This window comes from Bidens hawaiensis, unplaced genomic scaffold (assembly GCF_021521415.1).
Source record: "Bidens hawaiensis isolate Kalapana, Puna unplaced genomic scaffold, B.hawaiensis_p1.1 tig00004357_1, whole genome shotgun sequence".
In the NCBI taxonomy this organism is placed as follows: domain Eukaryota; kingdom Viridiplantae; phylum Streptophyta; class Magnoliopsida; order Asterales; family Asteraceae; genus Bidens; species Bidens hawaiensis.
The window spans coordinates 1,053,258-1,057,125 of record NW_027491262.1 but is presented as its reverse complement, the minus strand read 5'-3'; the positions used below and the strand labels follow the sequence as shown (position 1 = coordinate 1,057,125).

Below are 3,868 nucleotides of genomic sequence, written 5' to 3'. Positions count from 1 at the left end.
GAGTATTCGTGTCAACCCACCTTCTAACGAAACACAACGTTATTTACAAGTTTCATATTTTAAACTAAATTTATATTTGTTTTATTAGCTTTCTAATGATACACAACGTTATTTCCAACAACACACAACGTTAGTTCTTACCTAGGCTCATGATTGTTAAGGTTGTAGCTACAATTATCGCTTGAGCATCATAAGTTTTAGTGATGTTTTCAGTTGCTACTTGATATATTGGTAACGGATTTGCAATATTTCACAAAATATACATAAAATCCTTAATCTTGAAATTATAGAGCCTAATGTAGTAAATAAATCAGTAGGATTTTGAAGGAAAAAGTACTAATTTAGAAATGCAGTCCAACCATACACTTCATTTGGACTCAATACCAGTTTTTAAGTCGTTTGGTCCGGCCAATTTCTAAAATAATAACTAAATTCATATATGTTTATATTAGAACACTTATGTTTAGTATTTAATTTAATAAAATAATAAAAATAAAATCATCATTAATGAAACGAGTGGTTTAATTTTTAATAATAAATTTTAAATAAATTTATTGATTGTTTATTGGATTACATCGAAACAGAAGGCAAGCGGGCAACAAGCTGCGCCGCTACCACTCGTTTAATTTATTGTTAAAAAATTGACTAGTATACTAAAAAAAGAAACTTGGTTACATGCTATATTTTGCAAAAGGCCCTTTCCTATTTTGAATCATGGATGCATCTCCTCTACTCATGAACACATTTCCACTCTGCCCACATCCCTACTTGTGGTCTAGAGGTAGGAGATTAATTTGGATTCTCCGGTAGAAACTCAAGTTTGAATCCCACTTGTGTTATTTTTAGGTGGATATTGGTAATGGAGGATTTGAGCTAGACCTTTTGCAAAGGCTGTCAGTTCGAACCCTGAGCTCACCTAGGTTTTTGTCCCACCATGTGTTACGCCAAAAAGTTTTGCTCTTGTGGTGGCACAACGACTGTCAAGTGGCAGTCGGCGGTATGGTTCCCATAGGAACGCCCATACCAAATTCTGAAGCCAGCGTGGGCCCGGTTAAGACAACATAGTCTCGTTAGAGTGGAGCATCGGAGCTCTCCAAATTTGGAGAGTGTGATAGCCTAATTACAAGGATCTAAAAAAAGTTAACATGATGCTCAAAGCCATGCTTATAGCATATATACAAAGAAATGTCAAAAGGATGTTTTCAAAATACATCACAAGAACTAATTAAAGTAGCTAAAAACCCTTGGTAAACATCAGAAACTATCAAGATTTGGAAGCTCACTACGTACATAAATAAATAAATAGTAAATGAAGTTATATGTTGTCCAAAAGGACCTAAGAACCCTGTAATATAATTATGAATTAACTTCTTGTGCTTGGGACTGTAGTTCCTTTTTAAGTGTACTTAGAAGACCAAGATTGTTTTGAGGTTCAAACAACTACCTCCAGGTTCTTCACAAGATCTGCTGATGACATATTGTAGTCATCACTTTTCTGCAGAAACAGGGAGAAAATAAATTAGAACCATGTAAACGATAAACTGTGCACACCTATATATGGTCATATAAATCAAATCAGCAAGTGTGTTTAATACTTTAATATATAGGGGTGTTCCTATAGCCTCTCTTATTTAATATTATATATTAAAGGCTTATTAGATTTTAATATAATCCCTGACCTATTGGCCGGGATTAATTCCAACTGAAGAAATGTTTATAGGCAGTCTCAACTTTCAACCTATTTTCAAAGTTGGGATTATTAGAATCCGATAACTCTATATTAAATAAGCTATAAGATAAATGCATTCTTCAAGAAAAAACAATGAATTCAATTAGATGCTAACCTGAGCAACAATGGTGACAAGAAGAGTGGTATCAGCAAACGGCATGGTGCTGCAACTGATGATAGATAAACCAAACTTCTGCATCTCGCTAAGCACTTTCACTAATGATATGCCATTTTTTCGGCTATAAATTTCTACAAGTAGATTGCATCCAGACGTTCTCACTTCGATGTCTGGATTACAAGGGCTGCTACTCTCTTTAAAGTTTGCTTCATTAAAAGATGAGCCATTATCATCACTACTACTATGCCTTGATCTCTTACCCGTTATAACCGAATCTTGCGTCTTCTTTCTCTCGAGTTCCTTCACACGAGTTTCAAGTTCTTGGATGTAATTAGCTGCATCTTCTAATACAGTAGCTTTATCCATCTGTCACCAAAATGTTGTTGGAAACTTGGAATTAGTAATTCAGATTTTATCCTCATAAGTTAGGATGTTAATGTGTAATTAGTATTAAATTGTATTATTTAACGTCCGTTAACCTAAGTTTGGACAGTTAATTCCCTAAACAACATGTCGATTCACCCTTTCAAACACTACAAATAGTGCATGTAATCACCATTTACAATAAAATAATTGTGAATCAAATAAATAAAACTTTTGTATTCTCTAGTACTTCCTTCAAAAGTTAGTTAGAATATCATTAAGAAACCACATCTGAAAATATTCTAGTGAGGTCAAAAAGAATTGGGGCAAAGGGACATTATACTGGCACACTTTATCAGAAATAATGCAATAAAACAAAATTGTGTAAATTGTCAATCTCAGGATATACACCAAAGACACATCAGAACATTTTAGTAACTAATTTTTGGTTTTCAAAAAATTTAAGAACGGAAGTTTTGGTTTTTGGTTTGGTTTTAGCCCAAATCAATCCAAACAAAACCGTGCTCACTCTAAAAAGAGACAAAAATTTTATAACTAAATTTATATGTTTTTGATAGGAATTTGGCATTATTACCTTTTTCAGGTCTGGAAGGAGGGAAGACAAAGAAATAAACCGCTGAGCCAACTTTTCTCTTCTCTTTCTTTCAGCCAACACATGATCTTGAACCTGAATCGGACTCCGGACGGTAGCCGGAGCCTTTTTCTTGCCGGTTGGTGTGAAACCGTATGTATCACCAAATGAAAGGAACTCATCTTTAGGTGTTATATCTCCAAATGATATAGTGAAAGAGTTAGGAGAATCAGAAACTAGTTTTTGCTTTGATTTTTCAGTTTTCTTGCTAATACCGCCTTCCTTTTTGAAATTAAATGGCTCTTGGTGACACTTGTGATTTTGAAAAGATTGATCAGCAAAAGATGGTGTTTCTGTGTAGCTATCTGATGAAAATGAATTAACACTGAACTCCTCCATTGGATTATAGTAATTATAAGGTTTGTTCATCTGATATTGATTCATGTACCCTTGATCTTGCATTTCCTAAATTCAATAATTAAAAGGAATTTAAATATTTATAGAAAGATCAAGAGTGTGTGTGTGTATATATATATATATATGATAATTCATATTAAACGAATAATTAGTTTTGCCCTTGCGCGTTTGCCTTGCCTTCTCTATATCGATGTAAACATTACTTTAATGAAATCTATAACAATTTAATTGGATCAGAAAAACAAAGAAATTTAAATATGTTTACTTACTGCTTGCAGCTTTAACTTACCAGTTGATCTTGTAGCCAAGATGAAGGCATGTCCATGGCTTAAATATGTGTCAGTGTAAGTAAACTGTAACAACAGAGATTTCATTAGATATTATAAGATGAACATGCATATGACATGCTTTCATTGGATATATAACCAGCACATATATCACAAACCATCATGCACAATTTGCCACCTGAAATTTGATGATGGAAATTTAATTTCCTAGAGAAAAGATGTTGCGAAGTACTAAAACATATATCATGAGAACTTGAGGAGTAGAAATTTGCCAATTTTTTTTCTTTTTTGACTACTCAGAAACCTCATACATATAACTTAACCTAGCTAGAAAGTTTAAAATAAATATTACTACTAAGTTC

The 3,868-nt window shown here is 33.2% G+C and overlaps 1 protein-coding gene across 1 annotated transcript; it reads right to left on the bottom strand.

Moving 5' to 3' along the window:
• Window positions 1-1,432: 1,432 nt before the first annotated feature.
• On the bottom strand, window positions 1,433-3,572 carry LOC143626314 (transcription factor bHLH18-like). The gene is made up of 4 exons (XM_077096445.1): window positions 3,509-3,572; window positions 2,806-3,267; window positions 1,845-2,213; window positions 1,433-1,495 (listed from the first exon to the last, which is right to left on the bottom strand). The coding sequence occupies exons 1-4, from the start codon at window positions 3,542-3,544 to the stop codon at window positions 1,433-1,435; spliced, it is 930 nt and encodes a 309-aa protein (XP_076952560.1). The 5' UTR covers window positions 3,545-3,572.
• Window positions 3,573-3,868: the final 296 nt, after the last annotated feature.

Coding starts and splice junctions, on each gene's coding strand:
- LOC143626314 (XM_077096445.1), bottom strand. CDS start 3,544: ATGGACATGCCTTCATCTTGGCTACAAGATCAACTG. Junction 3,268..3,508: donor CTTGGCTACAAGATCAACTG/GTAAGTTAAAGC, acceptor TATTGAATTTAG/GAAATGCAAGATCAAGGGTA. Junction 1,496..1,844: donor TTGTCACCATTGTTGCTCAG/GTTAGCATCTAA, acceptor CTGTTTCTGCAG/AAAAGTGATGACTACAATAT.